We start from the raw sequence: 24,764 nt of genomic DNA, 5'->3' as shown, positions 1-24,764 counted from the left end.
GCGCCATACCAAAAGTGAATCTCCACCACGTTGGCAGCGGAAACGGGCTATTTTTGTGTGGTTTGGTTGAGCTGAGAGAACAAGTAGGGTAGGCATGCCTAATTGCTAACAGCATGTAATTGCGAACGGTTCGTGTACCGCTCCACTTCGAAGCGTTCTAGCCACACACATTTCACGTCTGTTTCGACTTCGTTAATCAATGCATATCAATTTCCAAGAACAAGTGAAACTTGCTATTCCAACCATTTCTGCGCTCGCTCTTCTCTTCGCGCACCATTGCCGATCAAATTCACAAACGTGCTCCCAGAACCTTAAATGAAAGGAAGCCAGCAGTTGGACACAGTTCAAAATAACCAGCTGATTTTGTAAGTTGAATGCGAACGATGCTGCACAGTTACTGAGCGCTCGCAAAAAACTATAACTACACATTCCAGTACAGCAGTCTAGTGCGATGATATGTTGTTTCTAATTTGTTCAAGACCTGTATCTGTTTTTATTGCCCACATGTCCCCAAACTCATCGTTCGGCCGTTTGCAGTTACCCCAAGGCACCTCTGGTATTTCAACTGTTGAAAAAAAAAAAGTTGAAAAGAGGGAGTAGACGAACTTTTTCTGGTGCAGCAAATTGGAGAAAGCCTTCAAAAACAGAAGCATAACTATAGACGATCGTGCAACTTGTTAAGTTATCTGTACAACACATAGGCTACGTTGTGCTGGTTGCTTTGACTGGATCGTTCGCAATTAGGCCCACCAATCTTGTACATTTTCAGGGCCGCGAATCGCGGATAACATCAACGGGGTGTGTGTCGAGATGTCAACCACCTGGCAAGCAGTACGTATCATTTAATAGATATGTTGGAATAATTAGGCTTCGATACTGTTTGTAACGCTTCATTGTTATTTTGTTATTGTTTTCAAGTTCATCATTTACAAGGTTGTCTACCTTATGTTTGATGGAAGCAGCTGTCAAGTCTGTATAGCTGTACTTGAGCTAGTCCCTTACAATAGCTGTTCTACAATACACTAACATCCAAAAATATTGCACCTAATTTACCGGCAATTTGTGTGCATGTATGAAACAATATTACAATTAGCAGATGTTGTAACCCATTTTAGGTGGATTTTGACTCTTATTTTGTGCGTTATTTTACTTAATTTGAGTGCATATTCAGTCACAACACTAAGGTGCCACCATCTTGCTTTTCCATTTTTTTGTCCCACAAACCATGGAAATGTAACCAACAGGTGCAATAAGTTACAATGTTAAAATTGAACATTATCAATTTACCTTCTACAGCTACAAGTAGTAAGTATAGTTTTGACCACATGTAAGTATTTCATAAATTTATATGGAATAGCACAAGTTAAACTAATAGTAAATTTATTTAACTAAGTCAGTTTAACAAAATAAAAAATGCTTTTAGAATTAAAGATATCTAGAGAGAGTTGCACAAGACAGAGTGAACTTTATTTAAATTCAACTTTATTTAAATGTTGAGATGGAACATGGATTGTACTAATCAGTAATTCATTAGGTGATGGGAGCATATCTGAAGAGCTGGAGAGAGACTGAGAACCATGTAGATGCCATAGTCATATGTATAGACTTCTTTTAAGCCTTTGACAAAGTCAGCCATGCCCTCATTTATAAGCTATGTTGCTAGGGCATTGCAGTCCACATTATGCTTTGACAAAGGAATCTCCAAAGGAATGTGCAGTAACAGACAGCAGGCATTCTGTCAGTGAGTTTCCACTTGCAGAAAAGTTTCACCTTTTTAATAACTCACAAAGGAACCAGCGAATGTGATATATAACCACAGATTGGAAAACGTCAACAACTTCAGTTATCTTGGGTGGTGTACCATGTACCATCCAGGATGATCTAAAATGCAGAACATGCATCATGAAAACAAGGAAATCCAACAAAACGATGGGCTTCTTCAGATGGAACCTCAAGATCAGAAAAAAGGCAACAGAATGCTTTCATGTCACCATTGATGGCCTTTTCCCACTGACAACAGTGAAACAGTTCATTGTCACTGATTGCCCTGAAAAGCCAGAAATATTGTGAAATTTTGGGCAAACATTAAAGTGGGATTATTAACAGGTCTTGTGCTTTACTAGAGTTCTTATCCTTTGACTGTCTCCTCCTGTCTTCAAAGGTGCAGTGCCTACACTTGTACTTGTAGGGAGAATGAATTGTCATTTTTTATGTATAATAGCTCTCCTTGAAGTCACTCAGTCAGTATCATCTATTGGTCAGTTATCCTTCTTCTCTTCATGGGCTGCAACTCCCACATTCACTTGTATGTGTACACAAGTGGGCTTTTACGTGTATGACCGTTTTTACCCTACCATGTAGGCAGCCACACTTCATTTTTGGGGATGTGCATGCTGGGTGTTTTTGCTTCCATAACCAGCCGAACACTGACATGGATTACAGGATCTTTAACTTGTGTACTTGATCTTCTGCTTGTGCATACACACGAAAGGGGTTTAGGCACGAGCAGGTCTGCACATATGTTGACCTGGAAGATTGGAAAAATCTCTACCCTATTACCGAGATTCAAACCTGGGACCCTCTGATAGAAAGTCCAACTCCCATGCAGCTATTGCGACCTCCTGTCAGTTGTAATTTGTATGGAATAAGCTCATAACAGACAATGAAACCATTATATATTCTTTAGATCAACATTTAAACGATAAAATTTGAAGATGTAACATTGTTCATGGACTTAATGGACTTAGGAGGCTTGAAACAGATCATAGATTGCAAAGCTGTTTCAAGGAAAAAAAACAACAAAGAAACCAATCTGGAAAAGTAGGCATGTGTGTTCTAATAATTGAACCCAGTCAGACAGCTTCTGGATGAAACATTTTGTGTAAACACTTGGGTAAAGAGACTAAATTAATTACTGCAGTGGTTCAGTCCAACCCAGCCTTGGTGTGTCATTGTCTATAGTAATGTGTGTTGTGGTGGAAGGTATCTTATGTTGTGTCAAAAAGTGACACTTGTTGTGAAAAGTAGTGCTTTTGTGGTGAAAGGTATTGCAGGTATCACTTGTTGTGAAAGATGTCACTTGTGGTGGAAGGTACCACTGTTGTGGTGAAAGGTATTACTGTTGTGATGAAAGGTGTCACTGTTGTGGTGAAAACTATCACTTGTGATGAAAGGTACCACTGTTGTGGTGAAAGGTGTCATTTGTGGTGAAAGGTGTTACTTGTGAAAGCTTTTTCTGTTGTGGTTAAAGGTGTCACTTAAGTTGTCCGCCTTTTGGTGAAAGTTGCCACTTGTGAAAGTTGTCACTGTTGTGGTGAAAGGTATTGCTTGTGGTGACAGGTGTCACTGGTGATGAAAGGTGTTATTGTGGCGAAAGCTTTTGCTGTTGTGGTGAAAGGTGTCACTTGTGGTGAAAGGTGTCACTGGTAATGAAAGGTGTTACTTGTGAAAGCTTTTGCTGTTGTGGTGAAAGGTGTCAATTGCAGTGAAAGTTGTCTCTATTTTGGTGACAAGTGTCACTTGTGGTGAAAGGTGACACTGTTGTGGTGAAAAATGTCACTGTTGTGTTGAAAGGTATTGCCGTTGTGGTGAAAGGTGACACTTGTGGTGAAAAGTGTCACTGTTGTATTGAAAGGTATTGCCGTTGTGTGAAAGGTGACACTGTTGTGGTGAAAAGTGTCACTGTTGTGTTGAAAGGTATTGCTGTTGTGGTGAAAGTTGACACTGTTGTGGTGAGGTGTATCGTTGAGGCATCCTTTGATCATTGTGATGAGATGACCTTGTGTGCTGCTGTTAGTTGCATGGTGTTCTTGTGAAAGGATATTAAATTTAAAATGTTCTGAATTTTGTCAAAGTGAACTCTTCAGCTGCCGCTTGTGTTTTAGTTGATCCTTTTAGTCCCTCTTGTTTTGATTGTATTCTCAGCAAGTTGAAAAATGGTGGAAATGTAATCAACACTTTTTTGCTTCCCTTACATAGAAAAGTTTGAAGAGGAAAATGCATTTGGGTAAATGCATTTTCAAGTTGCCTCACAGATATCAGTGAAATCCATAATATCACAAAAATACCAAATAATTTCTTTTTTTTTTCTTTTATATATATATATATATATATATATATATATATATATATATATATATATTATTAATTAGTTGCTATAATTACACACATTTTGATTCTTTAAAAGTTTGTTGCATCTGTTCCTTTTCAGCTGTCTTGGTAGTGGTGGGGTGCCATTTCTAATGTGTGTTGCTACCAGTATCCAAACATCATCCACCTGTTTACAGCGTCATTGGTGTCATTTGTAAAGTCTTGATCTCATACTGATTAATGGGAATGTGATTAAAACTAGTGTGAGGAAAACATTGTGATTTATGCGCACTTGTTTTAAATTCACATGTACAGACTTGTGGAATGATTATAATTGCAATACACTTAAGGGCTTATGTAATATGTTTAGTGTGTATTTGCATGTGTAGTAAATACATATATTTATAGAAATATTATGAAAAGTGTCCCCTAGTGCCCCTCTCTTTCACCCCTTTGCTTCTTCTGTTTCAGTAACCATGGTTTATGTTTGTTTCAATGTTCATTGATTTGTAACTGTCAGTATTTGTGCATATATATGTGTAATGTTGCAAAACTTTTGTTGTTACTAATAAAACAGAAAAATTATTTTAAAAAAAGAAGAAAAAAGGATAACATAGCAGAATTGGACAGAAACAGATAAACTATACCTGAAAGATAAAGCAGAATAAATAAACTTGAATACTGTGGGGGTATGCCAAAACCAGTCATCAATCTAGTGTTCATTAAACATGAAGTAAATGACATAGTATTTGTTGTCTACAGGCACAGAACAACCCAGAAGACGTATGGATGCCTTTCATTAAACACCTTTATCCCAGACTGCAAGATGAGGTCTACCGCCTTCCCCCTCTTCATTTTAACAGTGTTCCTCGGTCTGTCGTTAACATTGGTGGGCTGACTGTCTATGTCAGGGACAATCCATCTAAGAAATGTGGAAAACATCCACAACCACCACCAGCTCCACAGGTGGCAGGAACAGTATTCACAACTCCCCCTGACTCTGAGCCAGTAGGTGTACAAGACACACATTTTCAAGATGATGCAGCTCAAGAAAGGTGTTGCAAGGCTCTTTTGAAAATCCAGGGAGGAGCCATGATTATCTCCCAGCTTGTTTTCAAGAAATATCTTGACAATAAAACCAATCCAGAGAGGTATTCTACCCATCTCCATGATGCTGCCATTAGTAAGCTTCCTAATGTCAAAGGGCCACACCTTCCCAAAAACATCAAAGATGGAGAGTGTGACATTCTAATAATTCACAGACATTATGGTCTGGTTCTGGGGGAGATCAAATCAGTTGGCAGCCATTCATCCGTCACCAATAAGGCAATTGTTGACAAGATTGGTAAGGCAGTGAGACAGCTGGATAATCAAGAGCAGGCACTGAGGTATCTGATGAAAGACATTTCCCAGGGGATCAGGATCACCAAGAGTGTCTTGCTGCCAGAAATCACCTCAGATGAACTTCTTTCAGCACTAAGCACATCACCGGAAATCAGACAGGTGAGTATACATCACAACTTGTTTGTAGTTTGATATCACAAGTGACAAGTGGTATACAATGCTGTTGACTTTGATAACTAAACATGCTAACCAGTGCAGACCTGCTGTGTTTTAGAAATAACCATGGTAAAGTGAAGTTTAAAAAAGAGTTTGAGTTTTATGGCCTATTAGTGTAGTATTGCAGTAATTATTACTATTTTTCTATTTACAGGAGGCAAAGCTTTCATGGCTTTCATGGCTCATATGTGATTCCTGCAGAACAACCAAAGTAGAAATGCAGGGGGAGAGGGAGGATCAGGTTTCCAGTACTTACATATATTGATCCTAATCATATTTTTGCTCACCACCAGAAACCAGTGTTTGTCAAACTGTAAATTGTGCGGTGGAAACAGAAAAATGCTGTCCTAAGCAACCTACATCGATTGGCATATCAATATTTTATGATTGTAATTTTGATCTGTCAGAGTTTCAAACATTCTCAGTGTTCATAACCACTTTCTGACTTTGATCAATTGTAAAGAAATCACCAAAGACATTTTCGGGTGAAATGTACCAGATAATTACACTTTGGTCAAGTTCAATTCCTTCAACAAAATTTTGGTGGATCACATGCATCCTACAGCTCCAAACATTGCAATCATGTCATGTTTTCTCCATGGATTTTCTGTTTTAAATTACTGACTGTAATATCCAGTTTGAACCTCTCTTTGCACTATAGCTTCAGCACAAATGCCGGAAAAGGGCTATTCATTGTTAAAAACTGTAAAAATGCATATCACCTTAAAAAGTTTTTCCCCTGATTAAATTTGAGACAAGAAAAACCACTAATTTTTTGTGATTGGCCTGACATCAGACAATCATGCGCAGTGAGAGTGAAGCCCCAGATGTCTGCCATTTCTTGTGTTTGTGTACTGATTTCCAGTGTCGTTTGCGGACATTTTACATTTTGATAAGGCCCGTGCATAAATCAGGCTGTGAATAAAATCAGCAGACTCCTTCACCTCTTTTCAGTAATGTGTTCTCATAAACTGTCAGTGTGATGTGGCACATTCTCATAATTGATATTAATGAAAGGGATTACACTATAGTATTTTTTGAGTGAAGATCACTTGGGCATAAGACTACGCTATAGTATTTTTAAAAAAAATCTGTTTCCATAGAATGATGTGGAGCAAGTCGAGGAACTGAACTTCTGTGTTGAAAAAAGTATAAAACTGAAAAATTAAAGTGTTAAGTTTGAAAATATACTTAGGACTTAAAAGTTTATGAAGAGGCAAAAGATATTGTAATTATTGATATCACACCACATGGCTTCCCCTTCCCAAAATTTGGAGAAACATGGTCCACATTAGCTTTTGCTCACAGCTTTTATGCTCCAGTTTTTCTGCTGCTGTGGCCCACAGCATTGTTTTTATGGCAGTGTCTTACCATTCAGGGTGCTTCATCAAGAAACACCCCTTATGGATAGGCATAATAGTTGAATGGTTAAAGTGTTGGGCTTTCAGTCTGATACAATGATGATGATAATGATAGTAAAAGCATGTATATTGCACTTTTTAACGTCTGAAAACGATACACTTGTTAATGTTGCTTAAGATACAATAAAAGGTAAAAAGTATACTGAGATACAGTTCCAAATGACTTGAAAGCAGAGAAATGAGGTCTTGCACTTTATTCTCTGTTCAACAAAAAGGTAGTGGAAGGCTTTCAAGAGAAATACACAATGCTGGGACTTATATGCCATGACAATGAGTATGGCAGCAGATTTTTTAACTTGTTGGGGGGTAATGGTGGGGGTGGGGTGAGGAGCTTCTGTAGACAACTGGCAAGAAGAGAATTGCAACAGTCTAATTTGACAGAATGTTTATGGGCAACAAATGTTTTGGTTACAGCCTTGTGTAGTCCGCTGAACTGTATGCAACAATATGAGATTAAAAGGAGGAGGAAAATGACCCCACAAAGCTGTCCAAGAAGGATAGAACCAGAATTGAAGAATACAAAACAGAAATATTTTTCAAAAAGGAATGTACTTTCAACTGATGGATAACTCATTTTGGCCTTTGTGCTTGGGGACCTTAACCCTTTGGTTGCTTTTGTAAATCTTTGGCAACAGTGTGCACCAGGCCAAAATTTTGAATTCTTCAAAAATTAAACTGTGCACAGCTGATTCATTTATTAAGGCTGGTATGTTTTTTTCCTTATACCCTTGCTTGTGATGTGGCAGTATATTATTTGATGTTGTTAATGATTGCTGTGGTAAAAACTTGGAATTTTTATGTTTTTTTAATGACAGTTTTGGAACACACACACACACACACACACACACACACACACACATGACATTGCAAAGCATTAGACAAACAAGCAACATCAAAAAAGAAACACACACACACACACACACAAAAAAACAACAAACATTGCTAAACTTGTTTTTGACTTGAGAATGAAGAACTGATAGTTACTGCCAGTTTACAGGTTTGGTATCATAGTCATTGAAACACAGTAGATAGCAGAATTTGGGTCTGGTAGGACAGGGAGGGCAGTAATACCTCACATGATATTCAGACTGATTGAGTGATTCCAGGAGCAATTAAAGGGATGAAACTGCAGTTTTACATCTCTAAACCTGTGTTATTTTCTCCCATGCCCCCCCCCCCCCCCCCCCTTGACCCCCCCAGCCCCGACCTCCCCCACCCCTCCCCAGATCATTGACAAAATTATTGTGTGTGATACATACACAGGCTCACAACATAGATATAAATAAATTTGTTCATATAGCATATGTAAGAGGCACTTAAGGTGTAAAAGGATGCAAGGGTGCTCAAATGTGTGTTCAGCATGAGAGTGCTTAGCTGCAACATAATCGAAACATTGTCAAGCAAGAAAAGAAAGAGAGAAAGTATAAAGGCAGATGACATTTGTTGCAAGAAATCAGTGTATCGTGCAGGAGCTGATTTGGTGTACAAACAGCAAACATGAGGCAGAAGCAGTGAGGAAATGTCTGTGTCGTGACCAACTGACAGAGCCCTCCACCTGGTGGGACACACTGCATACCTCACTGGGCCCAGATCTCATCATGACCCCTGAAATATATGAACGCATTGTGGCCAGGTAAGATTATAACTGAATAAGCTTGACAATTGTGACCCCTGAAATATATGAACGCATTGTGGCCAGGTAAGATTACAACTGAATCAGAATGAGTTTGATGATCATGACCCCTAAAATATATGAACGCATTGTGGCCAGGTAAGATTACAACTGAATGAGCTTGACGATTGTGACCCCTGAAATAAATGAACACATTGTGGCCAGGTGAGATTACAAGTGAGTCTTGAGATCATGACCCCTGAAATATATGAATGCACTGTTGCCAGGTAAAATTATAACTGAGTGAGCATTATGATCATGACCCTAGAGATATATGAACACATTGTGGCCAGGTACTGAGGTAAGATTACAAATGAATGAGTTTTATCATCATGACCTGGATTGGCTAAACTATATGAACACCTTGTAGCAAGGTAAGATTACAACTGAGTGAGTTTTATGAACATGATCCCTGACATTTTACAAATGATTTTAAACTGGACATGATGACAGTTGAATGAGGATTATGCACATGATAATGGACATGTATGAACTTATTATAACCAGGGTTATTTTTTTCTTATACAAACAATAGATGTAGTGTGCCACAGACATCTATTTTTCATGTGCTGTCTTATATTTTTCTTTTGTTTTTTGTTGTTGTTTTTTTTGTTCACTTGTGATTTTACGTTGGTCAGCTCACCTGCAGTTGAGTTTCCTTAACTCACTCAGTACGGCCAGTCCTCTCTTCTCCTCTACACAGACCCCTTGGATGTCCAGTGGGTGTCTGAATGACCCAACCTTTAGCTTCCATCGTCAGAATTGTGGTATTCTTTGTCAACATTCACCTCTTCAGTATAAGAGCCTTCTGGTTGCAATATTTTGATGATGGTAATTGGGGTGAAACGCTGTTAACGTTGTCTCTTTCGCTGTTCATATGGAGAGAGTTAAGTCGTTTCCAATCCTTTTAATGCTTTTTAGACTGCTTTTAGTGCTTTTTAGGCTTCTGTACTCTATGTCCAGATAAATTAGATATGCACACTGGAATGGGCACTAGCTGCCCATTCTGCTGTGGTATTTTGGCAGTATGTCCATTTTAAATCAGTCTTTTATGTACCACTTGGATTTAAATGAAAAAGTTTAAGCCTTCACAGCAAAATCAATATGTACAGATGACTAGAGTACAAGGTGTTGTTCGCGACCTTCAACTCATCTCTGCCGACGCCCCGTGTTTTATTGTTGGAGATTTTAATCACTGTGATTAAAAGAAAGCCTTACCTTCTTTTAAACAATATGTTACCTGCCGGACCCGACTGGACAAGACAATCGATCTGTGTTATGGGAACATTCCTAATGCCTACAAATCTGTTCCCCTTGCACCAGTGGGTGTATCTGATCATGATGTTGTTAATTTAATCCCAGCCTACAGACCAAAGATACAGACAGAGCCGATTGTGAAAAAGAGTGTGAAAGTTTGGACGTCAGAGAGAGTGGATGAACTGAGAGGATGTTTTGATTGTACTGATTGGAGTGTGTTGACTGACCCATGTGAGAATGTTCATGAAGCAGCTGATGTTGTTACATCTTATATCAGTTTCTGTGAAGACATGATAATTCCGACAAAAATAATTAAACTTTTCCCCAACAACAAACCATGGATCTCAAGTCTCTCAAAACAATTTTAAATGAGAAAAAGGTAGCGTTTCAGTCAGGGAACAAGAAGGATAGGAAACTGATACAAAAGAAGCTTAGAGGTGAATTACGAAGGGGACAGAGGGAATTCAAATCAAAAGTAGAGCAACAGTTTCAGACAGGAAAAATGGCAGATGCATGGGATGGGTTAAAAATTATCACTGGAGAAACGAAAAGGAAAACAGTAGCTTGTAAAATGAATAAGGATGAACAGATTGATTTTTCAAATAAACTGAATGATTTCTACTGTCGCTTTGAAAGGAATGATCTGGGAAGGGAACTGGATAGTGTTATCTCACAGTTGCAGGAAAAGATCAAAGATAGGAACACAGGTGAAGACTTTAAGATCGATGCAAAAGTTGTTGAATCTTTATTTTTAAAACTGAATGTCACGAAGGCAATTGGCCCCGACAATATCTGCGGAAAATTACTGAAAACATGTGCTTCCCAGTTGTGTGACGTGTTCTGTAAAATTTTCATCTGGTCTCTGAAGGACTGCTCTGTCCCCAGCATCTGGAAAAAATCTACTATCTGTCCTATCCCCAAGAAAAAGAACCCAGCCGCACTAAATGATTACCGTCCTGTTGCCCTGACTTCAGTAGTGATGAAATGCTTTGAAAAAATTATTCTCCAACATCTTTCTTTCACTGAACAGCAGCTTGACTCTCTTCAGTTTGCTTATAAAGCACACAGAAGTACTGACGATGCTGTCCTAACTCTCCTTCATAATGCTTTCCTTCATTTGAATAACACGGGATCTTTTGTTCGTATCCTTTTTGTTGACTTCTCTTCTGCTTTTAACACAATACAACCTCATCTCCTTGCCCTCAAACTGCTAGGCATGGATGTTGATCCGAAGCTTACTCTTTGGATAGTAAGTTTTCTTCTCAATAGAACTCAGTCCGTCCGCTTTCATTCTGCCCACTCTTCTCTAAAATCTACTTCTACTGGTGCTATCCCCTGTTCTTTTTACACTGTACACAAATGACTGCAGAGGCACGGAGGAAACTCCTGTCATAAAATATTCTGATGATTCAGCAATTGAAGATCTGTCCAACTCTGATGCTGTTTATTTCAGTGAAATTAAAAAGTTCTGTTCCTGGTGTGAGGAAAACTATCTGGATCTCAACGTATTGAAAACAAAAGAAATGTTAATAGATTTTCAGAAAGGCCTCTTGCCTGTAGCTAACCTTGTTATTGATGGTCAAACAGTGGAGAGGGTCAATGAATATAGATATTTAGGGACCATCTTAGACAATAAGCTGACTTTTGACAGAAATGTTGATTCCATTCATAAGAAATGTCAATCTAGAATTTTTTGTTTACAGAAGCTTAGAAATGTTGGTATAAATTCAAATATTCTTCAAAGTTATTATCGATGTTGTATCAAGTCCGTGCTCACAGTTTCATTTATGTGCTGGTATGGAAGTTTGGGAGTGAGGAGTAAGCGTGTTTTGAACGATGTCATGAGTGTATGCAGTAAAATTGTGGGAGTGAAACAAGCTAGTATGCAAGAGCTGTATGAAAGTCGAGTGGTTAAAAAAAGCAGGCAGATAGCAACTGACGACACCCATATTTTAGCAAACTATGATGAGCTGTTGCCATCAGGACGACGCTACAGAACTTTTAAGTTGAAATCCAGAGCTCTGAAGACTTTTATTCCACGTTCAATCCACCTTTTAAATTCTTGAGAACTGTGTGTGTGTGTGTGTGTGCGCGCGCACACACTCTCATGTGAGACGTGTGAAAGTCCGTGCATGATAGGCTGTACCTTGTTCTAGTTGTGTGTGTGTGTGTGTGTGTGTGTGTGTGTGTGTATTTACTGAGCTTAAAACGTGACAATTGGTTATAATGAATGTGCAATATGTAGGAAGAACAATGTGCAATATGCAGGATGAATGTACAATGGAATATGTCTAATGCTAACGTCCATATTCTAAATATATTTCTGTTTAATAATTACGATGTAATAATTAATTGCAATGTTTTTAAAAGCGAATATGTGAAATGCTTTTATTTGAGAACATATGTTTATTACTCTTTGTTTAATCAAGTTATCCGTGTGTGTGTGTGGAGGGGGGGCGGGGGGCGGGTGTGTGCTGATTATCTGGTTGTGGTTTTCCGCAATTCATCTTTATTCTTATCTTATCTGTCTATTATAATCAATGTGCAGTATAGTAGGCTATGTTTATAATTATATTCAAATAATGTTTCTTAATTCTTTCTGTTTTTACATTAAGAATGCTAGTTATTACCTGCAGTGTGTGGATATATGTATGAAACGATGTATGTGATTTTTTTTTTCTTTTACATTTGTATCTTCGTAATATTTGTAGGGGATGTTGTTGGCTTTTACAGTTATGGTCCCCATGTTGTTTACTTGTCTATGTTGTGATAATGCACCTGATCAAATTTCTCCAGTTGGAGATAATAAAGTTATCTTATCTTATCTCATCTTATCTTACAATTGTTATGTGTAACCAGTTGAGAAAAAGAATAGATATACACACACAGTGGCAGTCCAGTTTAATGGTTCTCATAAATGCCTATGTTAGTGTACTTGTGATTAAAACAGTGACTGGCTACTTACTCTCCAAAGTGATTGACATGAGGGATTGTTTCAGTGCTCATTTCCCTGTCTTAGAAATAAGTGGAGAATGGTTTATTGTCTGTCAGAGAAGACTTATTGGTAATTGTACCAGTGATAATCCTTGCTGCCAGCGCTAGCCCTGTGTCAAAAACAACACAAACACGGAAATATGATGAAGATGGTGAAGAAATATATGTTGATGCTGATGAAGGTGGTGAAGAAAATATATGATGATGCTGATGAAGGTGGATAAGAAAATTGATGATGATGATCATGGTGAAGAAAGTTGACGATGATGAATATGGTGAAGAAGCATATTGTGAAGGTGGTGAAGAAATATATGATGATGATGAAGGTGATGAAGTTTGTAATGTTGGTGAAGGTGGCGAAGAAACATATGATGATGATGAAGGTGATGAAGAAGCTTGTAATGATGGTGAAGGTGGCGAAGAAACATATGATTGTGAAAGTGGTGAAAAAATATATGATGATGGTGAAGGTGGCAAAGAAACATATGATGATGGTGAAAGTGGTAAAGAAATATATGGTGATGGTGAAGGTGGCAAAGAAACATATGATGATGGTGAAATTGAAGAAATATATGATGATGGTGAAGGTGGCAAAGAAACATGATGATGGTGAAAGTGGTGAAAAAATATATGATGATGGTGAAGGTGGTGAAGAAACATATGATGGTGAAGGTGGTGAAGAAACATATGATGGTGAAGGTGGTGAAAAAATATATGATGGTGAAGGTGACAAAGAAACATATGATGGTGGTGAAAGTGGTGAAGAAATGTATGATGATGAAGGTGGTGAAGAAACATATGATGATGTGATGGTGAAAGTGGTGAAGAAACATATGATGATGGTGAAGGTGGTAAAGAAATAGATGATGATTATGGTTGTGAAGAAATTGATGATGAAGGTGATGAAGAAATAGATGATGATGATGAAGGTGATGAAGAAATATATGATGATGACAATGACGGTGTTGAAAAAATAGATGATGATGAAGGTGGTGAAGAAATTGACAGTGATGTATTGAAATATATGATGAAGGAGAAGGTATTGAATTATATGACGATGAAGGTGAAGATGAAATTGATGATGAACATGGTGAAGGAATATATGATGATGAAGCTGATGAAGAAACTGATGATGAAAGTGATGAAGAAATATATAATGATGATGAAGGAGAAATGTATGATGATGATGGTGAAGGTAGTGAAGAAATATATATAAAGGTGATGAAGAAATATGATGATGAAGGTGATGAAAAAATATGATGATGATGATGATGAAACTTGATGATGATGAGGGTGGTGAAGAAATTGCTGATGAAGGTGATGAAGAAATATATGATGAAGAAGAAAAAACTTATGATGATGATGAGGGTGGTGAAGAACTATGATTATGATGATGATGATGAAGGTAGTGAAGAAATATATGAGGAGGAAGGTGGTGAAGAATGATGATGATGATGAAGGTGAAATAGTAAAAACTGAAGCTGACTGGCCCGAGGGCAGGAGAAAAGGCAGGAAGAGCCCCAGAAGGAAGCACAGTAGAACAAACAGAAGCCTCACCCGAGACAGAAACAAAGGGATTCCTTTCCTGCTGCAGTTACTGAATCTCTGTCAGTAGTGTACAGTGACAGATCAACTCTTCTGTCAGCACTCTTCTCAACTGATACAGTTAACAAAATTTGATTTAGGTACTTCTTATAAAGTTGATACAACTTCAGTTGGTTCGGATACATTTTAGAATATTGTACATTTTTTCACTTAATAACATAACAATTGATACTATTACCAATAATTTTATATTGAACAACAATGTAATAACTTGCTGTTAGATCTGACACAGATACAATGAGGTAGAGTGATGACATGTTTACATCCTTTCATGCCTTTTGCATGGTTTGACAGTCCTGATATGGCCCTGTGCAGTTGGCTGGACTATAATCACCAAGAACAAGAACATCCTTTCATGCCTGAGTGTGGTATCTGTTTTCGGCACATTATTTGCCCATATTTATACATGAAGTGAACACTAGAACCAACATGATGTATGCATGTGTCCCAGGTTCTGTGGTCTTGCAACCACAGTCGATGTTCCTACAGCCTGCCCCCCACATCGGAAGGTAATACGATCCATGGGGGAAGCCGTAGCGGAAACTGGACTGAGGTTTTCCTACCTCACCCTCACACCAGATCAAGTGAAGCTGCTCACTGCTCAGCCAGAACTGCCATGGCAACAGTTTGAGCACGTGTATCTCCAGGGTCCGCCAGGCTGTGGGAAGACGGTGGTGCTGGTGTTGAAGGGCCTGCAGTGGGCCCAGGAAGGAAAAAAGGTCATAATTCTCAGTGTGAGACCCCAAGCACATGCAGTGACCCTCTTGATGGAGACTCAAATCCGCAACTGTCTGGGGGAAGCAGCTGCATCTTCCAGCATTCATCGCCAGCGCTTGGATTTCTCAGATGAGTCATTTGATGTGGATGTGGCCGTATCAGAGTTGCTGCCACAGCTACGAGCTCGTCCTGTCCTCATCCTGGTTGATGAGATTACAATTCACTTAAAGTTAGTACTGTGGCACGTTTTGATGCATTCTTCTGTGACGTGTGTGTGTCTGTCTGAGTGTGTGTATTTCTCTGTGTGTGTTTGAGAGAGAGAGAGATAGTTCTGATCATGCATACACATACCAAGACATTTGTATGTGTCAAGTGTTTATGTGATTATGCTCTTGCATACCACATTGAGATATGATCACAGTTTTGCATGAGTACAAGCATTTTTGCAAGTGGGCACATTAACAATGCAGTAGTTTGTTTATTTAAATGTATTTTTCATATTTAATGGGTGCAGAAACTTGATTAACATCCTGCTTTGACAATAGAGCTCATTCAGAAGAGGGTGGAAAGAGTAGCTCAAATCAAAAGACTGCAAAATGACATAAAAGTAAAATGCATACAGAAGAGAACATAGACTTGCCACATAAGCAAACTTTGTGCTCCAAAATTCACTTGTGCAGAGAAAAATTACCCTGCCCACAAACTGAGCACCATAACAACCGTGAAGGTGATCCATGCCATCCACATCCATTACCCATTGCTCTGATCAATTTTCACCTTAAAGGCTCCAATTCCAGGCGAATTTATTGCACATTATGGCCCATGTCAGTAGCCTAGATAAGTCATGAGGAGCAGATATGACCAACACATTTACCAACCCTGTTGGTTGATAACTTGCAAAGATCATTTCAGAAAAAACAAATTGTAGCAAAGTTGAAATATTTGAACTATCATAATGCTATAGTTTTTGTTGATGTATTTATTATATCTTACATGTAAATGTTACAGGGCAGAAATACTCAAAAGAAGGGGAAATGTGCAGCTCAAAGTAAAAGCACAAAAAAATCATCAAAATGATACCAAGTGCATACAGACTTACTACATAAGCAGAGTGCACACTCCTAAGTTCACACACAATTGGACCTCAGTTGTCTAAACCACAAACTGAGCACAGTGCCAGCCATGGAAGTGATACATGCCTTCCCCTCACATAGACAATAGAAAAGGTACAGGTAAATTATGAGCTGGGACTGTAATCTTTCACTATGTTCATAGTTTATCTGGTTTTGTTTATGTCTATATGATGTACAGGTAAATCATAAGCTGAGACTGTAATCTTTCACTTTGTTCATATCATGTCTGCATTTGTTTATGTGTATATGATGCAGTGAAGAAAATTTGAAAGTGCCATGTTACCCACAGGAAAAGAAGACCGTAGAAAATTAAGATAAAACAAAAAATTGTCTTTACTCCTTGAGGACAAGGCATGAAAGGTCACAGATGATAATGACAACAATGCTGCTTTGAAGGTCTAAGTTTAGAACTACATGATCAATCTTTGCTCCATACTTCCTTCATTGCTATATTCCAGCATCATTGAAGCTTGAGAGATAGAAACAGCCTTCATGGATGCTTACGTTTGTGCATGCATGTGAATACACACACACACACACACACACATACATACACACACACACACACACACATGTGACATTGGCATTATCTCATCCAGAAGACATACCTTAAATAATCACTTACACACTACAGCCTGATCTTGTGTCCTGTGTTGCAGAAAGAAGTTCATGGACTGGCTCGGAAGGATACGAAGGTTGCGACCTGATACCTGCGTATGGGCAGCTGGGATGTGGCGGTTTGACTATCATGGGGATAGTGTACCATCCTGGCTAAAGATCCAAGAACTCCGTGAAGCACTGCGCTTTCCGTCAAACATCATGAGAGAAGTTGAGTTTACAAATCTGATCACGGAGAAGAACATTGTGCCCCCATTTAGTGCTTCGCAGTTTCCTGGACACACTGACGGTCCAGAGGTAATGAATTTGTCACATGCTGGTCTGTGGGAGCATGATGGGGACCATCCTCTAGAATGTGAGAAATGTGCTGATGATGTGGCTTCCTTCATCAATCAGGAGCTGCGTGTGGGGCAGTCTGGTAAGCATGTTGTTTGATCATCATCATCATCATCATGGGCACTGTCACTGTCGTCATTGCTTGTTATTGTTATCAAAATATTTTTGTTGTTTGGTGCTGTCATGGTGGTTGTGTATGTGATGTTGTCATTCTAGTTTCAGTTCCAAGGAGGTGTCAGAGTATGCAGGCTGATCTATATACGCTACACCACATCTGCTGTGGAACAGAAGCAGATGCCTGACAATAAACAGAACATGCTGAACAGGTTTTGCTGTTTTAATGTCAGTATTATTCATTAAAGACCAACCAGCTTACCATTGCATAGATATCTGCAAAAGAGAAAATCTTATCAATATCACTTACTCAGTGTGGATGAGCACATTTTTTGATAGCCAAATTGTCTGTGTTGAACTTTCAATTTGTAGGTCCTTAGTAGGATTTCTTATAGCCAAATTATTTGTTTTGAACTTTCAGTCTGTAGGTCTGTAGCTGGATTTTTGATCGCCTAAATTGTTAGTGTTGAACTTTTAATCTGTAGATCTTCGTAGGATTTCTTAATCCCAAATCATTAGTGTTGAACTTTCAGTCTGTAGGTCTGTAGTTGAAATCATGATGGAGCTGCCTGGTGGGTCACTGGTGGAGACTGATTTTTCCAATCTGTTGGCCATACAGACCTGCTAGAACCCCTTCATGTGTATACACATGTAGAATATCAATTACGCACATAAGGTGGATTGTGGAAACATGACTGTAGCAGCATGCACACTCTTAAAGCTGAAGTATGACTGCATAAATCAAGCATATTGACTGATCCTTATCTGCAGGGGCAGTTATGCCTGACCTGTGCATAAACTCAACATGCAGGTCTGACCTTGAGGGCTTTGATTCCAAAGGGCTTTTCATTTTTGCATTCATTTATTTCAGAGATTGAAAAGGTGCAGAATTAAGCCCATGAGTGTATAAAAAACCCCACATTCTTGATGGAATGCTGAGAGAGTGCACACAAATACATACATTGGTGTGGTTCGTGATATAAGCGGTGCATTAACTGATTCTGTTTTTTGTGAAACCGACAATGGGAAGGTGGGCAAAACAACTAGTTTGTCAATGAACTGTCTTGCAGTTGAAAAGAATCTGTACTTGATGTCATGATGTTCTCATCCAAGTGGTTCCAGTTGATTAATGTCTGATAGAAAAAAATGTGTGTGTATGGAATTGTAAATATATGAAAACATAAACATTGTTTGCTCATTGTGCCAGTGTACGCTGGTGTATAAGTATGCATGTGGTATTCTCTTGCAGATAGTACTGTCATTGAAGAAAACCGAATGAACTGTTTATGAAGCTTATGGAAAATCACCATGGAAGAAGGCCCTGAATGCATTACTCTCATTCTCCTTTTCTCCATTATCTGCATAGTTCTTTAAAGGAAGGGTGGTACAGAATTCCATCATGGTTAATGAAATGAGAAATGAAATTGCCATTTGGATGAGACAGTTAACTGAGGTTGTGTGTGCAGCATGCACATGTAAAAGACCCCATGGCAACAGGGTTGTCCCTGGCAAAATTCTGTAGGCAAACCCACTTTGATAGTAAAACAAATATATTTGCAGACAGAAAATAGGGGTTGGTGCTGCACTGTGGCGATGCACTCTCCTCAAGGAGAGCAGCCAAGTATTACACACACAAAAAGTAATCCAATTCAATACAAAATAATACAGTAATGGTGATGTCTTCTTCCAGCAGAACAAATGAGTACATCAATTGTTCATATAGAATGATGTGAATTTATTATGAGCATAATGTGTTTATCGTACAGCAGCAGAGATACATGTGTATGCAGAGAGTGATGTTGTTCCATCTGTTTTCAGATCAGCCTTTGAAATACAAAGATGTTTGGATTCTGTTCGATCGTACTGGAGAGTTTCAGAATCATTCTGAAGTCTTGATCCAGCGCTTAAATGTGCACAAGCTGCCAGTTAAGGAAGTTACATACCCTCTCAGTGTGGATGATGAAAAAGATCTTGCCGAGGCTCGCACGGACCGCATCGTGGCAACAGACTGGAGAGCTGTGCAAGGAATGGAAAGAATGGTAATCATAGGATTGGGGCTTGGTGGTGGCAGACTGCACATAATGTCCAGATGTACAAGTTTTCTTTTGTACATAAAATGACCTGAACCAAAGCACTGACATCATCATGTTGCAGAGGTGATATGTTTCAGCTTCACTCTTTCCTATATTTATTTCAGTGTCCTCCACCTGCCTACATCCTCTCTCTCTCTTTCTTTCTCTTTTGGCCACTTGTATAAAAAGGAAAAACATCACCTCTCTATTCCTCTTTCTGCCACTTAGGCAAAAAGAAAATACATCATTTCTCTCTTTCTCTTTTGGCTGCTTGTACAAATTGAAAATACATTCTCTCTTTCTTGGACACTTGTACAAATAGGAAGTACATTCTCTCTTTCTTTCTATTTTGGCCACCTGTACAAACATCAAAATACAGCCTATCACTCTTTCCCTGTCCTTTGGCCACTTGTACAAATAGGAAAATTGACTGGCTGTTTAAGAAACTTGATGCTTGAAAATGTTTTTTTGTTGATGCTTAGAAACACCCATATTGTTGGTGATGAAACGTCCTTTCGCAAAGATGAGAGTGAATATGTTGTGTCTGTGTGTATACATGTGAACATGCATGAATGGGTGTTGACTGTGTATAAGCGCATATTCATGGGTTTATGGACACATGTAATTTTGACAATTTAGTGACCATCAACTGCAGAATTGGTTATTTGTTCTTGCTGTCCTTTGCTTTTAAATTCTGTTGCTACAGAAACAACAGACATTTGAAGTATACTTTGATTGTGATTGTGTTCATCACTTTTGAAATTCTGTATCTGCATAGCTATATAGATGTGTTTAGTATATTCTTTTTTTTCTGTGAATATTATACATAATTATATGTATGCAATGAATCAGTAAGTCGGAATGGCAGTGAGAGTAAACCAGTAATTGAGTGATGCTTGAGATGTATGTTGACCAAATGTAAGCAACCAGTACTGTTTTTTCTTTTAGCCCAGTACTGTGAATGTGTGAGAAATGACACTAATGTGTGTTATAAGCTAGTGTGTATGAAATGTAGTCATGTTATGACCCAATGTATCTTTTGACCAAGCATGCTTGATAACTGAAATCAGTTTCACTGATCCAGTTTGGACTCTTTTTCTTTTGTGCTGACTAATAGAATAGTTACGTTGAAGGTCATAGTGAGTGCACTTGTGAAATATATTATTTAATCTTTTTTAGAAGTCAGTCATAGAATGTCATTTTTTGTTGTTGTTGCTGTTGTTTTACCAACATTGGTGTATGAGACATAGGTATATTTAATGGACAGGGTGGTGTTTACCATATTTGATGTGAAATGGTTTCCCATGCGAGAGGAGTCTTCTCATTATGAATTATATGCTTGCCTTCTGGAACTTCTATGCTGGATATTTCCTCTTGTAAGTTTGTACAGGTACATTTTTATGCTGTCCTAACATCTGAATAATTTTTTGTGACTACAAAATCTCTCAGTGAGTTCAGAAAATAAAATCTGCATTGGCCTACTTTGAATTTGAAAATTGTGCAGTCAGGCAAAGGGACGGAGGTGGACTAATCCAGTCCATATATACTTCATGCTGGTTCTAAGTTTAGCAGCTGTCGTCAGTCTGAAGTAAAGGCACCGACAACAAAAGTAACCCTGTCAGCCAGGTCATGTGGCATCTGGCTGCTTGTGGCTAGAATTTTCAGTTTTGCATGCGCAAGAAATAATGAGAGTAAGTGAGCAAGTGTGTGTGTGCGTGTGTGTGTTAGAGAGAGAGGGACAGACAGACGGATAATGTGTACTTAAGTTATTAAATAACAAAATGTGGTATCCATTATTTGAAATGGAGAAATCTGTGATCTATTGGTGAACAAACAAAAATTTAAAAAGGAAAAAAAAAAGGAAGTTCATATGAGTAAAGAAAAGGACACGCACCCATACAGATACAGAGAAAAAAACAATGAAAAAACATAAATATCTTGCTGTATTCAGCTTTTTATTTGAAGTAATCAACTGATGATTTATAATCGGACAGTAAAAAAAGAAAAAAAGAGAGAGAGAAAAAAAAGAGGAAAGGATGAAAAAAAGAAAGAAAAAAAGAAGTAAATTCCAGTATCAGTTCACCAGTGTCCCTTATATTCTTTTCAGTTATAGGCATAGTAGAATAAACAGATTTGTTGCACATTATGGTGGTTTTGAGAGAGAGAGATGGGCTCAGAAGCTCAGGTTATGGCCCTTGTTTGAACTGGAATGAGACCGAGTGTATGGGTCTGGGTATACAGTGGTACTGGACACTGTTACTTAGTGTAAACGATATCAACAGACCAGATTCCTTCCCCATGTCTTGCAGCCAGAAATAGGTTTCCTTGACTTGTGACAGCCTGTCAGTGAAGTCAAAGCAGGGGTGGTGTTGGACCCCAGGTATTTTTCACTGGCACACTACAGGCCTTTAAAGGCGTTTTGCATTATGTGAGCGTCCTGGATTTTTTGTTTGATTTAAGGGTGTTTTACTGTATGTGTATGTCTTGGTTTTTCTGTTTGATTTAAAGGTGTTTTACTGTATGTCTGTGTTATGGTTTTGCTGTTTGATTTAAAGGTGTTTTACTGTATGTGTGCATCATGGTTTTGCTGTTTGATTTAAAGGTGTTTTACTGTATGTGTGTGTCATGGTTTTACTGTTTGATTTAGGGGTGTTTATGACGGATGTTATAAGCATTTTCTCCCTAAATTGTTCCAGTGTCAACAGAACATGACTCGCACATTTTGCAGTAAGTGAGTGTCATGGTTTCGCTGTTTGATTTAAGGTTGCTTTACTGTATGTTGTGGCAGGTCCACTTCCTTTGCGTTAGCTGTGCTTGACTATGTGTGTATACATATGTATGTGTACATAACTACATGCATGTATATGAATATGTATTTGTGTATGTGTGTGTGTGTGTGTGTACACGCACATGCATGTGTGTTTATGTAAGTTTGTGCCTGCCAATGTGTGCGTATGTGTTGAGGGTAGCTGTTAGATACACATGTATGTTAAAATGTCTGTATGTAGTGTGTGTGTGTGTGTGGGGGGGGGGGGGTCACATTTTGGTGTGTGCATGTAACATTGATGTAATGTGTTATGGTAACAACAGTGTTTTTGTAAAGCACCTATAGCAGATTTCTGGATAGTGTGCTATAAAAGTAGCCATTATTATTATTATATTATTATGTGAGTGTCATGGTTTTACTGTTTGATTTAAGTGTGTTTTACTGTATGTCTGTGTCATGGATTTGCTGTTTGATTTAAAGGTGTTTTACTGTATGTCTGTGTCATGGTTTTGCTGTTTGATTTAAGGGTGTTTTACTGTATGTTCAGTTGTGGCAGGTCCACTTCCTTTGCGTTAGCTGTGCTTGACTATGTGTGTATACATATGTATGTGTACATAACTACATGCATGTATATAAATATGTATTTGTGTGTGTACACGCACATGCACATGTGTTTATGTAAGTTTGTGCCTGCCAATGTGTGCGTATGTGTTGAGGGTAGCTGTTAGATACACTTGTATGTAAAAATGTCTGTATGCAGTGTGTGTGTGTGTGTGTGGTCACATTTTGGTGTGTGTATGTAACATTGATGTAATGTGTTATGTTAACAACAGTGTTTTTGTAAAGCACCTATAGCAGATTTCTGGATAGTGTGCTATATAAGTAGCCATTATTATTATTATTATATTATTATTATTATTATTATTATGTGAGTGTCATGATTTTACTGTTTGATTTAAGGGTGTTTTACTGTATGTCCGTGTCATGGTTTTGCTGTTTGATTTAAAGGTGTTTTACTGTATGTCTGTGTCATGGTTTTGCTGTTTGATTTAAGGGTGTTTTACTGTATGTCTGTGTCATGGTTTTGCTGTTTGATTTAAAGGTGTTTTACTGTATGTCTGTGTCATGGTTTTGCTGTTTGATTTAAAGGTGTTTGCAGTGAGTGTCATGGTTTTGCTGTTTGATTTAAGTGTGTTTACTGTATGTCTGTGTCATGGTTTTGCTGTTTGATTTAAGGGTGTTTTACTGTATGTTCAGTTGTGGCAGGTCCACTTTCTTTGCGTTAGCTGTGCTTGACTGTGTGTATACAAATATATGTGTACATAACTACATGCATGTATATGAATATGTATTGTGTGTGTGTGTGTGTGTGTGTGCACGCGCACGCACATGTGTTTATGCAAGTCTGTGCCTGCCAATGTGTGCGTATGTGTTGAGGGTAGCTGTTAGATACACATGTATGTTAAAATGTCTGTATGCAGTGTGTGTGTGTGTGTGTGTGTGTGTGTATGTGTGTGTGGTCACATTTTGGTGTGTGTATGTAACATTGATGTAATGTGTTATGTTAACAACAGTGTTTTTGTAAAGCACCTAGAGCAGATTTCTGGATCGTGTGCCATATAAGTAGCCATTATTATTATTATATTATTATTATTATTATGTGATTGTCATGGTTTTGCTGTTTGATTTAAAGGTGTTTTACTGTATGTCTGTGTCATGGTTTTGCTGTTTGATTTAAAAGTGTTTTACTGTAAGTGTGTGTCATGGTTTTGCTGTTTGATTTAAGGGTGTTTATGACTGATGTTATAAGCATTTTCTCCCTAAATTGTTCCAATGTCAACAGAACATGACTTGCATGTTTTTTTGCACTTTTTCTTGCTAGCGATGCTTTTTCTGCATGTTATAATATTTTCTTCTTCGTTCATTGGCTGCAACTCCCATGTTCACACATATTTACATGAGGGCTTTACATGGATGACCATTTTTACCCCACCATGTAGGCAGGCGTACTCTTTTTCTCGGGGTGTGCATGCTGGTAATGTTCTTGTTTCCATAACCCACTGAATGCTGAAATGGATTACAGGATCTTCAACGTGTATATCTGATCTTCTGCTTGTGTATACACATGAAGTGGGTTCAGGCACAAGCAGGTCTGCACATGTATATGTTGACTGGGAGATCGGAAAAATCTCCACCCTTTACCCACCAGGCATCGCTACTGTGATTCGAATCTGGACCCTCAGTTCGGACCCTCAGACTGAAAGTCCAATGCTTTAACCACTCGGCTATTGGGCCCATTGGCAGAATATTTTAGATTGCTTTTTGATTCATTGTGTCAGGCGCAATAGCCGAGTGGTTAAAGCGTTGGACTGTCAGTCTGAGGGTCCCGGGTTCGAATCACAGTGACGG

At 38.4% G+C, this 24,764-nt stretch overlaps 1 protein-coding gene across 3 annotated transcripts; it reads left to right on the top strand.

Moving 5' to 3' along the window:
• Positions 1 to 24,370, top strand: LOC143296378 (uncharacterized). 3 transcript variants are annotated; one of them, XM_076608256.1, is made up of 7 exons: positions 1 to 88; positions 770 to 831; positions 4,852 to 5,592; positions 8,540 to 8,703; positions 15,050 to 15,544; positions 17,108 to 17,484; positions 19,335 to 24,370. In XM_076608256.1, exons 2-7 carry the CDS (start codon positions 811 to 813, stop codon positions 19,634 to 19,636), a joined length of 2,100 nt encoding a protein of 699 aa, XP_076464371.1. In that variant the 5' UTR covers positions 1 to 88; positions 770 to 810; the 3' UTR covers positions 19,637 to 24,370. The 3 variants fall into 3 exon arrangements, with proteins under 3 accessions (XP_076464371.1, XP_076464373.1, XP_076464372.1); XM_076608258.1 differs by having other exon boundaries at positions 16 to 83; XM_076608257.1 differs by having other exon boundaries at positions 27 to 365.
• The last annotated feature ends 394 nt before the right edge of the window (positions 24,371 to 24,764 follow it).

This window comes from Babylonia areolata, chromosome 21 (genome assembly GCF_041734735.1).
Source record: "Babylonia areolata isolate BAREFJ2019XMU chromosome 21, ASM4173473v1, whole genome shotgun sequence".
Taxonomy (NCBI): Eukaryota; Metazoa; Mollusca; class Gastropoda; order Neogastropoda; family Buccinidae; genus Babylonia; species Babylonia areolata.
The sequence above is the reverse complement of the archived record's forward strand: the minus strand, read 5'-3'. Positions and strand labels throughout refer to the sequence as shown.

Excerpts from the sequence above, each read along its gene's own strand:
- LOC143296378 (XM_076608256.1), top strand. The coding sequence starts at position 811 with ATGTCAACCACCTGGCAAGCA. Across the intron at positions 5,593-8,539 it reads CATCACCGGAAATCAGACAG|GAGCTGATTTGGTGTACAAA; the intron begins GTGAGTATACAT and ends TGTATCGTGCAG. Across the intron at positions 17,485-19,334 it reads GCTGCGTGTGGGGCAGTCTG|ATCAGCCTTTGAAATACAAA; the intron begins GTAAGCATGTTG and ends ATCTGTTTTCAG.